The 20,040-nt window shown below is 43.8% G+C and overlaps 3 protein-coding genes across 6 annotated transcripts in view; all 3 read left to right on the top strand.

Annotated features, from left to right (window-relative positions):
* The first annotated feature begins 1,318 nt into the window (after positions 1-1,318).
* On the top strand, positions 1,319-6,826 carry LOC145938440 (E3 ubiquitin-protein ligase RNF13). 4 transcript variants are annotated; one of them, XM_083042087.1, is made up of 8 exons: positions 1,319-1,801; positions 2,680-2,882; positions 2,957-3,149; positions 3,234-3,445; positions 3,523-3,697; positions 3,843-4,001; positions 4,075-4,287; positions 4,369-6,826. In XM_083042087.1, exons 2-8 carry the CDS (start codon positions 2,703-2,705, stop codon positions 4,584-4,586), a joined length of 1,350 nt encoding a protein of 449 aa, XP_082898213.1. In that variant the 5' UTR covers positions 1,319-1,801; positions 2,680-2,702; the 3' UTR covers positions 4,587-6,826. The 4 variants fall into 4 exon arrangements, with proteins under 4 accessions (XP_082898213.1, XP_082898211.1, XP_082898210.1 ...); XM_083042085.1 differs by having other exon boundaries at positions 2,535-2,882; XM_083042084.1 differs by lacking the exon at positions 1,319-1,801 and adding an exon at positions 1,823-2,125.
* A 3,556-nt stretch (positions 6,827-10,382) lies between these two features.
* Positions 10,383-15,013, top strand: LOC145938441 (uncharacterized). The gene is made up of 2 exons (XM_083042088.1): positions 10,383-11,807; positions 12,446-15,013. Exon 2 carries the CDS (start codon positions 13,790-13,792, stop codon positions 15,011-15,013), a length of 1,224 nt encoding a protein of 407 aa, XP_082898214.1. The 5' UTR covers positions 10,383-11,807; positions 12,446-13,789.
* Positions 15,014-15,038: 25 nt separating this feature from the next.
* The window catches only part of Mid1 (calcium-permeable channel component Mid1), an 82,794-nt gene continuing 77,792 nt past the window's right edge, over positions 15,039-20,040 (top strand). The window contains exon 1 of the mRNA XM_083042079.1: positions 15,039-17,000. Coding sequence (XP_082898205.1) covers positions 15,039-17,000 — 1,962 coding nt within the window. The remainder of the gene's footprint in view (positions 17,001-20,040) is intronic.

Below are 20,040 nucleotides of genomic sequence, written 5' to 3'. Positions count from 1 at the left end.
CATATTCATCATATTTCATTAAATCTCATATATGTACATATGTATTGCTTTTTTTTTTTAATTAATCAAGGTTAGGGTTAGGTAATATTGAAGGAGAGCTCGATCCTCTCCAATTTTCTCGAAACTTACAATATATATTGTATATTTTTGTGCGTAAACGGATTTTAATTTACATATTATTAATATTGTGTATTTGTCTTTTACGCACACAAATACTATTGTAAAATTTCGGTAATAAAATAAATCGGAGAGGACAGAAGCTCTTCTTCAGTATTACCGAATTAAATTGTTGAGAAAAATTATTTTCTTATTTCTTTCCGTCCGATTAAAATAATATTTTTCAAACAAAGGATAGGAGAAATAATGAAATAATTTATACATACACGAGAAAAATGATTTAAGAACCAATTTCACCAACGTCGGTTTAACCTTCGGTTAAACTATATCTTTGTCTCTTTTCAGATACGTTCATAAAAAAGAGACAAAGATATAGTTTAACCGGAGGTTAAAGTTAATCGACGTTGGTGAAATTGGGCGAGAAGTGCGTTGCTCCGGCTACTTCGATACTTCGAGAATCGATTTCGATTGCGATTCTCGAAATATCGAGATGACCGACGGAGCTTCAAATGGCGGTCAACCGCGTCCGAGTAGCAAAACGTTTCTCTCGCGAAAAATTCTCGTGACTGTGAATTCTCGTGTAAAGTATAGTGTTAAATACGCATCGTGTGTGTGATTATTATTATCAATTTTTCAGCGTCGACTTATTCGTTCCCGCGTGTGCCTGGAATCCTCTCTTCGGATATACTTCATCGTGCCATCGTTTTGCCGTATAGAAAATGCAACGAAAGTGCGCTGCACAATCAGGTATGTGCATGTCATCAATTACTCGCGCCGATATAACTTTTCGCATTCTCGCATTGTCTGACTTAATAAAAGCAGCATATATATATATAGTCATGTATGTCATCTTGATGATATCTGGAAATAACATTGTCTCCAATCGCAATACTTTCTATTGTCTCTGACAAATAATATTTCACATTCTCATTATAATAATTATATATTTTTAATGACTAAAAACTCGAGCTTACGTATATATATATATATATACACACACATATATATATACATATGTTTATAATATTTATATAAATGACATGTTTTGCGATGACGTTCCGCAATTATTTTCAAAGCCATCGTGACTATTCATTTAATAGTCACGTAACTCTATCCTGAGTCTTTAATAAATGATCGTGTCGACGATATCCGGAACCTTAGTCGTAATTTAAAGCGCCATGAAACATCAAACACGCCTAGTCTACGGACGCACGCGATTGGCCGCTTTCTACGCATTTCCCATATGTATTAGTCGCGAGTGGCGAGTGACAGCTCGCTCGATCCACCAGGTGATTACGACTTCCAGCTGATTTGGATCTTGCAAACAAATCATTTCTGTCCATGTCCCGTCGTTATATCATCGTCGCCGTTCGCGCTCGTCATTCGACAACGTCAGTCGGCAAGTAAAATATAACCTCGAAAAACGTCCGAGCATGACGTTTTCGTCGTGAATGCGCGGCGTCTCATCTTCCCCATCGTCGTGAGCGATTAATCAACAAAGAGCGCGAAAACATTCCGGAGGGACGGATATTTGCGACTCGAGGATCTCGAGCGAGAAAGAGAGCGAGGGAGAGAAAAGAGAGAGAAAAGGAAAATTGTCGAAGGTGTTGTCTTGGTTAATGGCCGGTCGAGAGAAGCGCATAAGGCAGTGACTAATGGTCGCGTCTGAGTGACAGCTTTTCAAGTACGTATCGCGCCTTGTTTTCTTATTAACGACAAACTATTTTCGTTCGCTCCCCCAAAAAATTGACACGCGATAATCCGGGTCGCGAAATCCGCGTCGTTCGATAACAGCATCGCTTCGTGATAATCGGTCGTGTTGACCCGCTGCTCGCGCGCGCGAATATATATGTATACACGCGTCACGTAATGCTCGTTGCATTAATTGATGTAATATATATGTACGCGGATAGTGCGTGTTATCATCGCCTTCTCTCTTATCCGAGGAGGCCCCGTGTCAACATCATCCTCATGGGGGTGATTTCGCAGAAGGAAATGCCGACAACAGGTGTTACTGCGTGTTTCGTTAACGATTGATGGTTTCTTTTTTTTTTTTTTTTTTCCTTGGAAGCTGCGCGAAGATCAATTTTTTATGATTGTTGGCGAATCGCGCTGTTGACGCTTTGTCTCGAGATCTTGGAAAATGCGTCGTAAAATTGGTGTGCATTCGAAATCGTATAAAGATCGCTCGAAACTTGTTTGTTTACTTTAATTAGATACTGGGTACATATTATGAATCATGCGCGTAATGTGTATCGCTATCTATTGTGTGATTATAATCCGGAGCATGATATCTTGAATTTAGTACATGAGGATTTATTTTCGTATATCTAATAATTACAAATGAAAAGTTCAATTCGAATTTACGCAACAGAATATTGTTCAGGAGTTAAGGTGGAATATATTTGTCTTTTTAGAATATATATAAAAGTCGACTACTTTTTACAATGTACTTTTTATCTACTTTGGATGCATTCACCATAGTAGATCTGACAATTGTATAATGAATCGTTCAAGAAGAGTCTCAATAAAATACTGAAATGATATAAAATTGATGAAAAGGTGGATGCTTAAACTGCTTCAAGATGCGACAGTGTTGTTTAAATCACCGAGTCCTATTGTGGCTTATCTTTTTGATTCTGTGTGCTACATACAGCAGCGCAGACATCTTAGTGTTTTCAGCAGTGGCAAGGCATCAAATCGAAGAGGAGTTTCGCGATATGCCTGCCAAGTTTGGAGGCATAATACCATCGGAAGGAATTAAGGTACATTTCTTTAATTTATTTTATGTGATATGATTTCTATTATATATAGTATATATATATATTTTTATGATTAGGGTATGGCGGTTTACGCTAATCCTCCAGCTGCATGTCAGAAGATACAGCCTCCACCAAATATTACCGATTACAATGGAAATTGGATAGTTTTAATACGACGTTATAACTGTAGTTTTGAAATAAAAGTTCGAATGGCACAAGAAGCTGGATACGATGCTGTTATTGTACATAATGTAGACAGCAATGAATTAGGTAAATTAAATGGGTACTAACCAATTATGAAACTAAAATGTTATCTATTTTTTATGAATATAAATTGTAAAAAATTGATTCCAGAACCAATGTCAGCAAAGGATCCTGTAGGAATTTTGATACCAGCTGTGTTTGTTGGTGATGTTACAGGATTAATTATAAAAGAAAATTATTTATACGACCAGTTATATTTTCTATTGATTAACGATGATCTGCCGTTCAATATTAATACGCATTTACTCTTGCCCTTTGCTATTGTTGTTGGGATATGTTTCCTAATCATAGTTATTTTTATGGTAAATTGCAGATGTATTAAAATCTCGCACATAATATATTACTTGGCTTCATTATTAATTATTTATATATTGCACAGATTGTTAGATGCATAAAAGATAGAAGGCGACAACGGAGACATAGATTACCCAGTTCTAGTTTAAAAAAGATTCCTACACACAAGTATACAAAGGGTGATCCATACGAGACATGTGCTATTTGTTTAGACGATTATGTGGAAGGAGAGAAGTTACGAGTTTTACCATGTGCACATGGTAAATATTTCTCATTAACAAACTACTTGCATTATATTACGTTGAAACAAAAATATTTCGTTTCTTCAATCAGAATCTTTCTTATATTATCTGAAATATCTTAAAATAATAAATTATTATTATTCACATGTTTGCAATTTTTCAGCTTATCATTCAAAATGTATTGACCCATGGTTGACAAAAAACCGAAGGGTTTGTCCTGTCTGCAAGAGGAAGGTTTTTGCGGCTGACGAGCAGGTTGTGACCGACGAGAGTGATTCGGATGCCGATGACACAACGCCTCTCATTCGTGACGGTCATCGAGGTATACGGATATTTTTCTTTCGGAATCAAATAATTCATCTACATTACGAATAACTCGAAGAGAAATATTCTAGGTACACAAGGAGGAACATTTGCGCGACAGAGAGAGAATCCTTTTAATAGAGCCAGAAGATTACAATCTCGGCAGGATTCTAACGATAACTCTAGCGATAATAACTCCGATTCCGACCAGTCGTTTACTAGTGTTGATGATGGTAGTACTAGGGCTAGTGAACCAAGTAATGTAACTTGTGTTTTCCTGGTATCCGAAAACCATAGCATAAATGGTGAGGTTACTCGCTGATTGTGTACAGATATCCCGCGTATGCAGCTATATGAAATAATTTATTAATTTTTTCGATTTGTAGGTGAACCACAAGAGTTAGAACGTTCAGTCAGCAGCATTAAACCACATACGGTAAACTTGTACGCGGACGCTCAAGAATTCCCCGTACCTATTCACATCGCACCATCGCGAGTCGTGTCAGATCTCGCGACGTCAAATTCCGATCGTTGTGTTGAAATTCCGGATGATGCCATGACGTTGGCCAGTAGTTCGCAGAACAGAAACAACGTCATTACATAATGGCCTGACAACTGTGTGACTTTCATTATACGTTACGAATCGTTCATGTCTCGTGGAAAGGGAGTCTTTTTTTCCTTTGTGGGAGGAACATTGGTACAATATTGGTGCACGGCGTTATAATAGAAGCGACGTAGGATAATGAAAACGGATAATCCGAAAGTAGGTAAGTAGATAGTATTTTTTAATATAGCCGAACTCTGTTATATTTTTCTCAAATTATGATATTACGACTTTGCTTTATGCCAAATATTTTTTTGCACTAATATATCCGGTATTTATCTGGTAAATTACGTAATACATTACATTTTTTTTCTTCTGCGACGAATATCACGCAGTGACGTATCATAGATCAATAACTCCATATTTTATATATAATTGCGAATCTTTTTCGAGGGAATTATTTTATATTTTAGATTGTGAATATTTATGCGAGACATGTAAAATCTGTGTATAATGAACGATCTGTTATTTACGTTCAAAAGATATTATTATATGTTGCTTTATTTTGCTTTATTTTTTTTATCCTTAATCATAGTCGTTTTCAATAAATATAGTAAGACTGTGCTGGGTTGTATGCGTACGTGTGTAACGTCCGTATGTGTGTATGTGCGCGCGTGCGTGTAGACTCTAATTTACCATTTCATAACATATTATTTTATTAGCAATTATACATATATATGGCCTACTTGATTTTTTATTTACTGTACAAGATTAAATTTATTCGAAATTGCATATTTCATTTGGTTATTCAAAACATGAGCATGATTTGTTATATGTTTATAAATAAATTATTACGTTAATGGTAAATGAGACGAACACGCGTGACATTGTAAAGTGATGAACGTTTCTGACATCGGATCTGTAAATATTATCTGTTAATATATACATATAACACAGTCTCAAAAGACCAAAAATATATAAATTCCTTTCAATGCAGGACATAGAATACTGTGAATGACAAAATAAATTTCAAGTTTAGACATTAACTTGATCAAGTTAAATCTTAAATAAGTTTTATGAAAAATTTATTGTTATTTAACATATATGCTAATTAACTGTATGTGAGCTAACTATACTGTTTTATATAAAAAAGATGGAATAATACTTATTATATAAAATGAGTATACAATACGATGTATCCAGAATTACATGTAAATTTCGCTACTGTCAAATAACACGTTTCTATCCGATTTCTCATCGACATAAACAATAGAAACAAAAATTGCTACGATTTTAATGTGAAACAATTATATGCGATTTAAAGCAAACGTAGTGAAAGAGAGAGAGAGAGAGAGAGAGACATCAACGCTGTCAATAATTCTATATTATTTTATGGCTGTTTATAGCTCCTTTATTTTATTATAACATTTTAAGAAAGATCCGTTCGAAAGGTAAATTAGAGTTTATTTATGATGAAAAAATCACGAGGACTCGTTTATCGAACAATATTCTGTTGCTTATTTATATTGCAGAGACACACATACATATACACGAGTACGCGCGCGCGTGATTTAGTCGAGGAAAATAAAAACAAAATTAATTGCAAATAGAATGTCACGCGACAAGATTGTAAAAAGATTTGTAAATAGCATCGGAGAGATTTCATTATATATAAGTAGTACGTGAAAAATATTTTTATTTGTTTTTATAATTGCCAAATCGGGACACAAGAGTATTTGCTATGATCTTATTGTTTAACGATATATGTATAGATGTAATATATTAATCTATTAATAAAAATGAAATGTATTTATATTTTTTTATTGTATAACATAAAATTTGTCGTAGCCAAGAGACATAGGAAGCACAGATTGCTCGTAAGCGAGTAGACATTTCAAAAGAGATAGTGATATTTAATAGATTATATATCTTTTTCTTTCTCTTTTATTGAAAATAGAATTTCATATCCTTTTTACTCGCAAATATTTTCTACTTACGATAAAGATTTAATAAGAACAGTATATGCTTCCTATATCTGTGGTCTCAGTGTCATAAGACATGGCATACTTTATCGCTCTTGCGATAAGCGATATGTCTCGGTAATGGCAAAACAAAGTTAAAATTCAAGTAATCTATAAATTGAGAAGCTGTAGATTATATGAAATAAAATTAAACGATCTATAAATATTATAGCAAGAATTTGTAAAAAGAGTATCTGTCAAATCATAAAATTTATCGAATAAGTGATCTCTTCCGAGAAAATTGAAATTGTTGAAGTTCAATCTGTAAAAAACGACGAATTAATACAAAAATTTCTAAAAAATTATAGATCAAACAAATGTAAAGGACTCTGCGTATAGAAGATATCTAGCGTTTTAGAAATCAAAGATCAAGTAGCGGAAACTAGGATCGTCGAATATAGAGCCTTACAAGTTCGAAGATCCCTAAGTAGAGAAATGCCTAAAAAGAATAGGATTTTAAGAATCATGATTCTTCTTGCGAGCATCGCGGGAGTAAGTAAAGGCAAGTCAATCGAGGTTTTCAAGATGAGTCGGATATAGCCAGAGAAGGAAGAAGGGAGCAGAATGGAGGATGGCATAAGGTGCTCGCGGTCGAGGGAGGAGCACTAAGAGCGGAGCCAACACTTTGCAGTCGAGAAACGGCGAGTGGTTGCACGTGACGGTACAATGCCGCTCGTGTCCTTACCTCTTGTACCTCGCCTCAAGACGTGTACACGAGCGGTAAGAGACGGCTGTGCTGTTTTACACGTCATTCCAAGCTACTTGTTCACCCCATCGCCCCCTTCTTCCTCCCTCCTCTCTCTTGCGAGAAAGAGAAGCTGGTCCTCCACCTTCGCTATCACAGCAACCCTCCAGCGGCTCCCTTCCTCCATCACGTCGTCCTCGACACCGTCGTTCTTCGTCTCCCCGCTGATCCGGATCACCTGTCCTAAGCGGACAGCGCAATGGGCGCGTCACACGATTACGTGTGGATTAATTAATTCATGAAACGACGAGCTCGTATACTCATTGTAATGATTGAACGAGGAAAGAAACATGAGTGAAAGACTCTGCTTTTCCATCTGAAATACAATTTCGCGGATATGCGATTTTCATATATTTAATATATATGTATATGTACTCTGGATTCTGGATTATGTATCGCTTATATCTAACGACGGGGATGCGTGCTGGAAGCGTCGTATATCTGTATCGCGATTGCTCTCGGTGAATCGCGAGGAGTCTGCGTGAGGAGAAACGCTCCAAAGGGAAGGGTGGTAGGAAGGGGATGGTTTCGGGGGTTGTCCGCGGATGGACCAAGCGGCGAGACGAGACGGGCAAGCTGTCCGCGTGACTAACTCGTCGCTACAGCTGGTCGTGTATTATCGATTCGCGAAAATTTCTCTTCACTCATGGTCATGCGCAACTTCCATTTCCACCTTGAGAATACGGGTCGCGCACGCAACGTGGCCATCGATGAGATGCGGCGGCGCGCCGGCGTGCACACGTGTACACGTCTATGTGCATGTGTATGTATATACACGTACTTTTTGTATGGTATATTGCACGGGAAAAGGGAAGCCCGACATCGGTGCGTGCGCAGGGTGTCCCGAGGTGGAGAACGCGCTGCTTCTCTCTCTCTCAGGGGTGTAGTCCCCGGGGGTGGCGGCACCTTCCGCCAAATGGTTCGAGAGAGAGTCAAAGTTTTAAGCATATTAACACCAGAATATACTCGCGGAGACGAGCAACATGTTCGCCGATGATTCCAACTGGGATTTAAGGGTTTCTTCGCGCGTGTATGTGATCTTGTTATGAATAATTTATGATTTTGTTGATATATTGTTGTCTTTTCTCTGTACTTTCTAGATGTGCTCGAGGGAAAACTTGTCTGTATAATAAATAATAAATATGATAATAATGAGATGAGATAATTTCCAAGAGATAGAACATGGTATAATGGAGACAATGTTATTTAAATACATGACGCGCGATATCTTTCGTCTATAAATTTAATGCAGAACGAAAGGGCGAATTTTAATGCTGCTTCGCAAGTTTGTACGGGTATATACTGCGTATAGAAAGGATTTTTCTTAAATGCATGTTTGATATTGATTTATTATTTATTTTTATCTGCTAAAGCCGCCGTCTCTCTCTCTCTCTCTCTTTCTGAAGAATTCCAAGAATGAAAAAGTTGCTTTAAAGTAAGTCTTACTTTATTTACTGTTAAATGATGATTTTATAATATGTTTGTGCATTCTCTTATAACTATAACTTTTTAATCTAATAATTAACAGTTAAACAATTGTTCAACATCACTCTTTCCGAGTCACAAATTGTTGCATAATTTCGTTAAAATCACATTTATCAATTAATTTAGAAAAATGTCATAAAAGATAAAGAACATTATAGATATTCGCGTAAGATTTCAACTCTCAATTGACGTGGTGTGAAAGTTTCTTTGCTGATCAATCAATCAAATCGATAAATCAAATTTAATCAGCTCAGAAATCAGAGATACCTCAGAAATGCGATTTATTATTGATTAATTATTTGGCGGAATTAATAAGGATCAGAGACAATAAGAGACGGCACTGCGAGCGCGTTCGGGATTTCGTTTAAATCCCGACTCGAGCTACATTTCAGCATACCACTTCTCCCTCTGTCTCTCTCTTTCTCTCAGCTGGTCTGCGGAATTTAAATAGCCGGACGGAGCAGCTGTTTTCGCAAAAGAATATGCACGTAAAGACAATTCTTCGTATGCACGAATTCGGTTTCGCTTTCTTTTATAATGATACAAGAAACATTGTAAATGCAAGTTGAGGCAGAGTTTCAACAATCAACATCTTTTTTTTTTTTAATTGCACCTGCATTAATTGAGAAATATTTAATAATAAGAGAATAATTTATATACAAATAAATTAATGGAGGAAATGCGTGTGTTCCCTTCATCGTGGAAAAGAAAAACCGAGTTAACTAACATAATCAATGTTTACAGAAAGTTTGCCTCAATATGAGTAGGATACTTATTATCATTTTACGCTTAAAGTAACAGGAAAGTTAACAAAGTCATTAAATTGTCGAAAGTTGCAAAGAGCTCGAAATGAAACTTCAACGGGATATTAATAACAGGGAAAGATATTTTCGTTGCTTTGAGAATATATTTTCTGGCTTGACATATTTATTATTATGATAATACTTTTTTTACGTTTAATGAAATACTAATTGTCTTTTACTGTATTATTATGATAATACCTTTATTTTAAATTGGCCACTTTATATTACGATAAAAATGTATGATTCCAAATAGAGATATATACGTAGATATGTAAAAAAAAATCAAGCATCCTCGATCGATCTTTACATAAATGTCTTCTATCGTTTTGCATAATAATTCTCTAGCAATCAAGTATCGCAAATTCTTTCGCGAGTCGCGCTACTTGATGGAATTATGCTAAGAGCATCGCCATTTCTCGACGATGCTTCTTCGCCGATAAGCCTTATCGCGCGCGCGCTGCCTTTACGAGGACTCCGTAGTCCAAGGGAGGATTCTCTAGAGGGTAAAGAGGTGTGTAGTCTCTATCGAAGGAAAAGATGCTGGTGCAGGACCTACCGGTCCTCGTAATCGGAAGCCGAAACGAATGCGAAGTCATCCAGGTTGCGCGCGGTCCGATCTCTTGTTCTCTCCATCTCCCTCTCTCATCCTCTCGGGTTCGGCTCGGCCTCTCGACCTCGTCGACGCCGATCGAAGTCGAAGCGTATATAACGCGCGGCCGTGGCCGCCGCCGCCGATATATTCGGGTCGTTCGGACGTCGCTCGAATCTCGGAACGAGAACAAATCCATACTGCGCCGCGCGCACCAGAGAGTCGAGGATCGTACTTGGGCCGGTTTCTCTCCTCTCTCTTTTTTTTTTTTTCGGCGAGCGCCGTGTTCGTCGGCACTCTCTGGGGCCGGGAGGGCGGATCGGCGAGAGAGTCGGAAGCGAGCAGGGGAGGGCAACGGGAAAAGGGATGAGGAAAAGGAAGGCGAGGGGGAGAACTTTACCGAGAAGAAGACGGAGGCTGGCAAAGAACCCTCCGCGGGGGCGGGATTCGGATGTCGAGGGTGGAAGAGGGGAGGTAGAAGAGTTGGAAGCCGATCGTGGTGTGTGTATAGCACCGTATGTGCGCCGAGAGTAGAGGCTGGAAGGGGAAAACACAGGGAAAGGAGCGAAAGGGGTTTAGCGCGATTCTTGGGGTATGAGGGAGATGGAGATCCGGAGAAAGGGGAGAGATGAAGAAAGACGGGGAAAGAGAGAGGCGAGTGAAAGGGGGTGAGAGAGAGAGAGAGAGAGAGAGAGAGAGAGTAGTGCCGAGAGGACGGAGGGGATGATAAAGGGTGCAGGATGCGAAGGGGAAGAGCCGCATGGAGAGGGGCGAGAGGGTGGAAGCGCTCGAAGCCGCCGTCCCCGGATAGGGAGCGGCGCGAGAACGAAGATGGCGACCCGTGCCCAATGACGTCCATCGTCGTCGTCATCGTCGTTGTCGTCGTCGTCGTCGAAATACCGAAACTTGAAATGCTAACAATAAGTCTCGAATGCCGGATGATGCTGCGACAACGATCACGACGATCACGACGGTAGACTGTTCGTTGGCAAGCGTACTTGTTGGAACCCCTCTTTCGGAATCGCGTCATCTGCGAGACGCAAGGACGAGAGATCGCAGGTGGCGCGATTTTCGCGAGGAGAAAGAATCCGCCCTGCAAATCTCTCCCCGCGCGGGGGCGAGAGCGATAGGATGAGGGAGAGAGAGATGGATAAAAAGGGTTGCAATCTAGGATGGAAAGAGGGAGGATGATGAGCGCGTGCATGAGAGAGAGAAAGAGATACCAGCGGATAAACAAGGATAGAGATGAGGGATGCAGAGTAGGGGATGAGAAGAGAGTGGGTACCAAGAGGATGATCAGGGGAGGGTGACGAAAGAAGAGAGACGGAGGATGCGTGGTGCGCGCGCGCGTCTTCAGCATCGCGACACGAGAAAGAGAGAGAAATAGATGGACAGAGGGAGAGTGGGTGAGCGAGGGCGCTCTCCCCCGAAGTTTTGCGACGAGTCTCTCCAAGAGGGATCCTCGGGTACGTCCGTATAGTACGGGAGCTAGCCGATAACGAGCTGGCGCGCAGTGCCTGATGTCGGCGCGGGTCGCGCATCTCGCGGTGTTTCTTCTTTCCTCTTCTTCTTCGTAACGTCGTCGTATCGATATACGTGCGCGCGCGCCCGCTTCGCCCGCAAAAGCAAGCAAGAGTGGTGTGTTGTACATGTTGTGTGTGTGTGCTCTATTAGTAGCCTGGTGCGCTCACCCGTTGTGCTCCCTGTCGTCCCTTCTTCCGTCGCTGGGTCCGTCTCGACGTACGGCTGTTGTCGTCGTCGTCATAGCTGCCGTCGTTGTCGCCGCCGCCGCCGCCGTCGTCGCCGTCGCCGTCGCCGTCTTTTAGAGCCCGAGATAATAGGGATATAGGGGGTAGAGATAGAGCTAGAGATAGAGAGAGCGAGGGGGAGAAAAAGAGAAAAGGCACTTGCTACCATCTCGGGGGGGTAACATCCGGATAACGTCGGATCCGTGTCGCCGCGCAACCCTACGCGGGTCTATCCTCCCCCGTTTGGGGGGGCGCGAACAGAGTGGATTCGCCGTAACCCTCTCGAAGCTCTCGTTCGTGTCGCGCGAACAACATCCCCCTCTCCTTTCACCCTCATTCTCCCTTCCCGCTCATCCGCCCGCGATCGACGCACTCGATACTCGCGCGATCGTGCCCGACGATCATCGAGCACCCCTTACCATACCGAGTGCATGATAATAAATCATTGACGTTAAAGGGTACCGCGAGATACTCTCGCGTGCGCGCGCGAGACGAGAGAGATAACGAATATACCAATTATTGATATAGATCGGCAATCCTGTTGGGGATGAGAGGGTACATGCTTGCGCGTGCATAGATGGAACATTGCCTCGTCCTTTCCCATGCGCGTGCCAGGCTGCCGCACGTGTGCGTAATGGTATCATAGGTGAATGCAGGAAATAGAGAGATAGAAAGAGAAAAGGGATAGAAAGGATCTATCTCCTCGCAAACTGTCAAGGTGGAAGGAACATCAGCGCGAGCGCGGATAGGATAAATCTCCGTTGTGTTCACCAAGGACGTTTGGATTTACGCGACTCGCGACAAATGGACGATGCACCGTTAATTATTCTCCGACCATCATTGTCATCAGGTTCTACAGATTCGCGAGCATCATTTGCTACGATCATCCGTCCGGAGCATTATTTTCCGGTGGCTCGTGCCGCCGTTTCATCGCCGAGAGACGAGAGTGGAATCGTCGGGCGCGCCGCGACAAGGCTGCACACACGGGGGGTGACAATGCGCCGATGCGACGACGGTGGTGCCAGCATCAGCATCAGCATCAGCAGTACCAGCAGCAGGGTCCCGAGTATCACGGAGTGGCCTCCAGCGCGTACATTCGGCATTGCGAGCATCGCGACGACCCTCTCTACGATGACGATGACGACGTCCTCCTAATAATGCCCCTCTCGTATGCCTCATCCTCGTCGCCGCGAGATACCCGCTAGTGTCTGCCGATCTTGTCCCGCTAGTGTCGTCGTCGCCGTGACAAACGTCGTCTCCTGTCTGCGTGCGACCTCGCGGTTTCGCGTGCGGGATCATTTCAGTAGCAGTTAGTTGATCGGTCGTCCCGTTTCTCTCGGGGGTGTAAGGCAAGCGCGAGAGAGAGGGTGGCGGTGGCGGTGGTGGTACGAGTGTGGTGAAACGTCATAACCTCGCTCTTTCTCCCTTCCTCGACCAGCACACCACCGAGGAACCACCGAGACATCATCATCTCGCCGTGTGTTCATTTACCGTTTTTGTCGGTTCGAGTGAGCGCGGGTTCCACTTTGCTTCTCCGTGGGTGACATTCGCGTCGGGTTGTTTGATCGGTTGTTACCGACGCGCAGTACCCCGGGATGTGTCAATGAGGTCTCGGGTGCGGCGATTCGACAGACTAGTACTACTACCGCCGTTGTCGTCCGCGTCAACGTCTTCGTCGTCTTCGTCTTCGTCGTCTTCGTCGTCGTCGTCGTCGTCGTCGTCGTCGTCGTCGTCGTCGTCGTTGTCGTCGTCGTGGTGCGTGCTGTCGTGCCGCCACCGGCCGTGATCATCGGCGACGACAGGCAGCAGCAGCAGGGGGTGCAAGGAGAAGGAGAAGGAGGAGGGTACGTAGCCGGGCGTTCAGGATGCAGCATGAACCTCGGTGCCCCGCACTGGGAGCTCGCGAGCCTCGGCAGGGGGACTACGACGACGACGACGAAGCGGGTGTTGTTCAGGTGCTTTCGCATCAGGTCGTCCTCGATACACGCAACGTCGTCGCGCGCGTCGAGAACTGCCGCCGTCGCCGGCGTCGTCGCGCTCACTCGGAAGTGGCGCACAACACCTGGCACAGCGGGGACAGCAGCATCAGCAGCAGCAGCAGAAGAAGGAGAGACCGCGAGGCCGGCGAGCGACACGAGGTGGTGGTGCAGGAGAAGGTGCAGGTGGCGCGGCAGGAAGAAGAGACGAAAGCGGAGGTGGTGGACTATTACTACGAGCGCGTTGCGTTGCCGTTGTTGCTGTCGCCGTCGAGGGAACTCCTCGCGGCGGCGGCCGGTGTCGTCGTCGTCGCCGCCGCAACCACCGCGGCAGCCGCGACTATCGCTGTCTCGGTCGGTCGTGGTACGCTGGTCCAGGGGAACTTCTAAGGGCCCCGCCAACCCGGACCGCTCAGGCAGGTACCTGGGCGACTGGTCCGGGATACGCACGAGCGGGGCTGACATCATCGAACAGCGGGGATACCCCGGTGAACGGACGCTCGCCGACAAGGGGACAGGGTGGACGACGACGCGGATTAGCGTGGCGCGACGTCGTCCACTGTCATCGCGAACGGCGAGAGAAGAAACGGAGCGGAGAGACGTCGAGGCTCGATTACCCGTCCAGGAAGGAGGCGTCGACGCGTGTCGCAGCGCGGTGGAGAAGAAAAACGACGTGGTCATCTCTCTCGAGATATCTCCGAGGAGACACTCGGAAGCCAAGTCACCTCGGAATCGGCCTTGCACAACAGTATCCTGCTTCAGCGGGTATAGCGGAAGTAACGCAGGCCGCGTCGCGAGCGGCGTCCCGAAAGTACGAGGAGTCGAGAATCGGGGAACGGAGAGCGTGCCGAGAGGCGGGCCTCAGCCTTGGTGGCAGCGATGCGGGGCCTCCTGCAGCAGCCCGGCCGCAATACGGATCATCTACGCCGCGAGTCCACCGCGAGTCGCCCGCGTCACCATCGTCATCATCGTCGTCGTCGACCAGGGAGGCGGCAAGAGCGACAAGAGTCGTCGTTGGTGGAGGAAGGCGAAGCACGTTGCACCGTACGGCTCCGAAACGGGTGCCCGCCGAGGAGCGTCGACGGGGAGGTGCGCGACGACAGAACGTCGAGGACGTTAGCGTCCTCGATCATCTCCTCGCGCCCATGCGGCTCGATCCGTTCGGACTCACGGGACCACCCACGTCGAGAAAACGGAGAGGAGCGAAGAAGAAGAGAGAGGAAGAGAAGGAGCAGCAGCAATTGTGCTCATCGTCGTCGTCGTCATCGTCGACCTCGTTCGCCGAGTGCGTACGGTTCGTTCGCGATCGCGTCGTCGACAACGGAGCCCGGCGCTACGACGGGCCCGATAATGAGGAAGCCGGAACTGCCACTGCCTTTCGCGTCCCTCGCAATTCCGCTTCGCGCGGCGTGGTGCGCGCGCGCACGCGCGATCGCCACGAGGATCACGAGGACGAGAATGATTACGACGGCGACGCCGACGTCGGCGTCGTCCTTGTCGACCGTCCGTCGCCGCGACGACGGGCCCCGCGTTGTTCCGCTCGAAGAGCAAGAGGAAGGGCACGGAGAAGACGGGAGAGAGGACCGATCCCCGAGGAAGGGCCCGACGTGGCTACCTCGGCCGTTTCTTTCGTCGACGTGCTTGCTTACACTGCCTATAGCGATGACAGAGACGACGACGACGACGACGACGACGACGACGGGGACGACGAGAGACGAGCGCGTTGCAGGCGAAAGAGGATTCACGGTGGACCCGAAGAGGACCATGACAAGCACGCAAAAAATGGAAATGACGACGAGGACGACGACGCGCGTGTTAGTGTTCCGGATAACGAGCAAGGACCCAGAGTCGCGAAAGAAGACTACATCCGCGCGAAGGTGGATGCGATTAATCGTGGTGTGCCTAAGGGTGATCATCAGTGGGCATCGCCATCCTCGTCGTTGGACGAGAGGGAGGATCGTCGTTACGAACGCATCGATAATTACAGTTGCGCGACAGTGGACGAGGAGTTTGACGGGCACGAACGAGGAAAGGGAAGAGGATGGAGACGTAGCGATAACACTGCCTGGTTCCAAAAGCCAATTATTAGGAGGAGAGGAGAAGGTGGAAGAATAGGGGAGAAGCCGCGTACACGCAGGAGTTATTATAAGCTGCTGCTATTTATGCTATATCTTCTGACGTGGCCCCTGCTGTGCTCGACCAGTCCCTCGGGTCACTTTACCTCGACCTTCACGCAGAATCCGACCCTCGCGCACATCAAGAATCCCGCGCAGCGAGGGAACGCCTCGCCGCTGGAGACATCGTATTCGTCGTCGACGGTCATTGTGCAACATCAGCACCAGCAACCGCAACAGTACGTTCAGAGTAGCGATTACAATACCGATAGCGAGCGTCATCGTCATCATCAACAACAGCAGCAGGAAGTGCAACAATTACAACGGAAAGAGAGGAAAGAAAAGCGAGAGCAGAAGTCGAATCGAGAAGAGGAGCCTCGGTCGCAGATTCCCGACAATATAGTATACACCTGGGAGGTGAACCAGTTGAATCCTTGGTTATCGGCCTGCGATCTGGCGGGACCAGCGCCGGCCGATCTTCAGGGTAGCTGCGGTCCACCGGAGGTGCCCAAGTACTGTCCGATGCCGTGCAAGAACGAGAACGAGATGAGGACGACGACGACGACAACGACGACGATGACGAGAACAAGGGTCGGGAACGGGGTCGGCGAGGAGAAGAAGGAGGAGGGCGTACGGACTGCCCGGGAACAGTGCCTTTTATATCTCGAGGAGTCGCACAAGGGGAAGATCTGTAGGAACGATTCTGTTCGGAGTACGTCAAATTTTTCCCTGAGAAAGGATCGATATCGGTACTTGAGCAGGCTGCGTCTGCGGCATTGCTGCGAGCAAGCGGTGGTCAACGCCCTGGCGCCGGGCAAGGACGGCCTGCTCGAGGACGTGCTAAACGGCGGCGGGAAGTGCGCCGATGCCCTGGACAAGCTGTTGATCGTCGATGCCCTGGCCGCGAGGCTGCATTGCGAGTTCGAGGAGGTCCTGGCGCGCTACGATTGCGCCCAGCCGTACTCCGTCATCCACAACTGCACCGATTGCAAGGTAAGAGGCTCGATTTTCTCGCATTCTCTCTCTGTTTACAGCCTCTCGAGGGTGATTCACTCGCGTTGTGCTTTGTCAACTTGAAAGCTTTTATTATTGCTCCTTAAATGAATGTAAAACGATATATGGCATGGAATAGAGCTTTAGGATCCTAATAAACTTGAGTAAAGTATTCTCCATCTGTCTAGACACTTGAGAAACGTGTTAACTTCGTAAATAATTTAAGAATTTATATTTAAATTTATTACTTGTAATACATTTAAGCACAAAGTAAATCTTGTCGCGTGTGAAAATTTCTTTAAAAAAAGATATCGTATATTATAGATTTATCTTAAATGACTTGCAATGTTTTCTATACTGTTAATAAAAATGCCTATTTTTTAAATTTAAAGAGAAAAAATCGACAGAAAAAATACACAGTTTTAAATACAAATAATAATTAATTTCTTTCGCCATTCTTAGTGATATGATAAATCTACGAAAGTCACCATTGTTTTCGTTATAATCATAAAACATTTAATATTTCATTGTAATCTGCATTAATACATTGAATCTTTGTAGAGATTTATAATTATTACTAAATTATAGTAAATTTATTTTAAATGTGTGGGTTCCAATAAATTTGAGTAAAGTGTTCTTCATCTTGACATTTGATAAACTTGTTAATTTCGTATAAATAATTTGAGAATTTATATTTGAGTTTATTACTTGTAACACATTTAAGTAAAGTAAATCTTATCGCGTGTGATAATTTTTTTAAAAAAAGATCGTATATTATAGATTTATCTTAAATGACGTGCAATGTTTTCCATGTTGTTTATAAAAATTCATTGCCTGTTTTTTTTAATTTAAAGAGAGAAAGTCAACAGAAAAATACACAATATACTTATTTTAGATAGAAATGATAATTAAGATGTAATTAATCTCTTTCACCGTTCTTGGTGGTTTGATAAATCTACGAAAGTCACATTGTTTTCGTTATAATCATAAAACATTAAATATCTCATTGCAATCTGCATCTGCAAATGATTTATAATTACTACTGTAGATTTATTTTAAACGTGGATCCTAATAAATGTATGTGTGGACCCTAATAAACTTGAGTAAAGTGTTCTCCATCTATCTTGATATTTGATAAACATATTAACTTTGTGTAAATGATCTGAGAATTTATATATTTGAGTTTATTACTTGTAACAAACTTTTAAGCAAAGTAAATCTTGCCACGTGTGACAATTTCTTCAAAAAAAGAAAGATACCGTATATTATACATTTATCGTAAATAACTTGCAATGTTTTTCATGCTGTTTGTAAAAAATCCATATCTGTTTTTTTTAATTTAAAGAAAGAAAGTCGGCAGAGAAAGTATACTTTAAATAAAAACAATATTTAAAAGTATATTTTAAATAAAAATAATAATTAAGATATAATTAATCTCTTTCGCCGTTCTTGGTGGTCTGATAAATCTGCGAAAGTTCACTATTGTTTTTGCGTTATAATCATAAAACATTTAATATCCCATCTGCATTAATACACTGAATCTTTGTTGAATTATTGCTACTATGTAGATATATTTTAAATATATGTTGTCTCGAAAATCTTGCTCGGATACATCGCGCCAATTTATAATCGCGTTTCGCCGAAATTTCTAACATTTCTCGGAAAATTATACCTCCTGCGCTTAGCCGAATAAACGGCTCGTAACGCAATTATTTGCGAACAATTAAGGGATTAAGAGGCGCGTAAAATCGCTCGTTGATTGGAACGCGAAAGAGTTTCGCGCATCGCAACGCAGCCTTCGGCGCGGGCAAAGTTGTTGGAAATTCTCGTGAATTCTCGTTACCGGGAGTTTGCATCATGCTATATAATGTGGGACATAGTAAATTTACTCGCTACATCTCTCTCCACAAGCCTGACGGATCTCTTGTCGACTTCAAGAGAAAGAGAGAGAAAGAGAGGAAGGGGGAGGAGAGCTAACTGTTCGTCGTTTAGCGAGCGCGTAAATTATGCGAAGCGTGTTACATATTATAATCTATATAATATTATATATACAATGCCTTCTTCGTGTCTCGGGGTTCGAATACTCGGGAAAGATTCCGCAGACTCCTTGGAAGCTTCCGCTGCGCGAACATTTCTATATAAACGCGTATATATAGATCTTCTTCTCTCTCTCTCTCTCATCCTTCCTACATCTTTATAGACGCATAAATCTCGAAATACGCCAAAACGTGCGGCTATACTTTAACTCTCTTGAATGCTTATAACCGTAATGAACTACCAGCGGTCTATATTTGGAGAGAAGGCGAATTCTCGTGTCTTCAGACACCAGACACACGAATTTCCTCGAGGAACACAAGGGAGGAAAGATTCAAAATACATCCTCTCCCCTTAAGGTTCTTCCGTGTACACAGATAACGAGCATAATCTCTGGGGGCAGTCAAATTGCAGCGAGACGAATTATTCGACTATCGATAGACGTATCTACGATGGGACTAATTGGCGGACAGAATGGTAAATCGTGGGCGTATGCCTTGGAAAGCGAGCACTTTGTCGTCGTCGTCGTCGTCGATTGAGTTAACGAACACAGATGTTTCTCTCTTTCTCTTGTTCGATAGATAAAGCCGATGGCATAAATTGTCGCTTAGTGATCGAGGTCCGGCTCTCATTCAGTGTTAAAACTCATGCTATGACCGACAGTCTGTCTTCCTTTGCTTTGTTCCACCGCTATCGTCCTTGTCGTCAATGATGACAAAAGCTTGTACGATAAAGTTCACGTGACAATTCACAATGAGTCACATTATGCCCCCGTAGTGCGAAGATTCCACTTCCGGAAGACGAAGCAATCATCAGCGACCCTTGTTCCGTCGAATTTAGTATTTTTTTTTCACGCGCACCATTGCAAAAATTGTGAAAAAGAATAAGTAATGAATATAATCGCGCGAGGATAATAAATTAGCCGTGTGTCATTTTCCAGAGACCGATTATTCGCTGGATATTTTGTACGCTAGAATATTTATATTCGCTAGAATTTATCCTTTTA

The sequence above is a fragment of the Prenolepis imparis genome, unplaced genomic scaffold (assembly GCF_030444845.1).
Source record: "Prenolepis imparis isolate NDT839.2.m4 unplaced genomic scaffold, iyPreImpa1.0 SCAF_7, whole genome shotgun sequence".
Lineage (NCBI taxonomy): Eukaryota > Metazoa > Arthropoda > Insecta > Hymenoptera > Formicidae > Prenolepis > Prenolepis imparis.
This window is presented reverse-complemented; position numbering and strand designations above follow the sequence as displayed.

Excerpts from the sequence above, each read along its gene's own strand:
- LOC145938440 (XM_083042084.1), top strand. The coding sequence starts at position 1,987 with ATGCTCGTTGCATTAATTGATGTAATATATATGTACGCGGATAGTGCG. Across the intron at positions 3,150-3,233 it reads TGTAGACAGCAATGAATTAG|AACCAATGTCAGCAAAGGAT; the intron begins GTAAATTAAATG and ends AATTGATTCCAG. Across the intron at positions 3,446-3,522 it reads TAATCATAGTTATTTTTATG|ATTGTTAGATGCATAAAAGA; the intron begins GTAAATTGCAGA and ends TATATTGCACAG.
- LOC145938441 (XM_083042088.1), top strand. The coding sequence starts at position 13,790 with ATGAACCTCGGTGCCCCGCACTGGGAGCTCGCGAGCCTCGGCAGGGGG.